Here is a 361-nt window from a genome sequence, read left to right on the forward strand (position 1 = left end):
ATTTTCCGCTCGTACTCCCCCATCGCTGAAACAAGTTTACGCCCGTATTCCCAATAACAATCAAGGCACTGGTTCCTCCCTTTAAATTTGTCTGGATATACAATTTTCTTTTCTTTATTATGTATCACGGGAATTGAATGTTGACGGGCATGGGGACTCATGGCATATCCGTGGAAGGTCATCTGGTTGCTCTGAGTCACACATTTAAGTATGTTTTTATTGTGTTAATATGCTATTTAGGTATAAGAGCAGGTAGACAAAGAATAGTTGGATTTCAAATTTGTATATGTTCCTATGTATACTAGATTGTCATTGTATTATTATTTGCCAGAATAGGTTTGATGGAAGTTCATCATCATCA

The 361-nt window shown here is 36.8% G+C and overlaps 1 protein-coding gene across 1 annotated transcript in view; it reads left to right on the top strand.

Annotated features, from left to right (window-relative positions):
- Nucleotides 1-64: 64 nt before the first annotated feature.
- LOC119589102 overlaps nt 65-361 on the top strand; it is a 7,728-nt gene continuing 7,431 nt past the window's right edge. The window contains exon 1 of the mRNA XM_037937679.1: nt 65-208. Coding sequence (XP_037793607.1) covers nt 138-208 — 71 coding nt within the window. The 5' untranslated portion in view covers nt 65-137. The remainder of the gene's footprint in view (nt 209-361) is intronic.

This window comes from Penaeus monodon, chromosome 25, assembly GCF_015228065.2.
Source record: "Penaeus monodon isolate SGIC_2016 chromosome 25, NSTDA_Pmon_1, whole genome shotgun sequence".
In the NCBI taxonomy this organism is placed as follows: Eukaryota; Metazoa; Arthropoda; class Malacostraca; order Decapoda; family Penaeidae; genus Penaeus; species Penaeus monodon.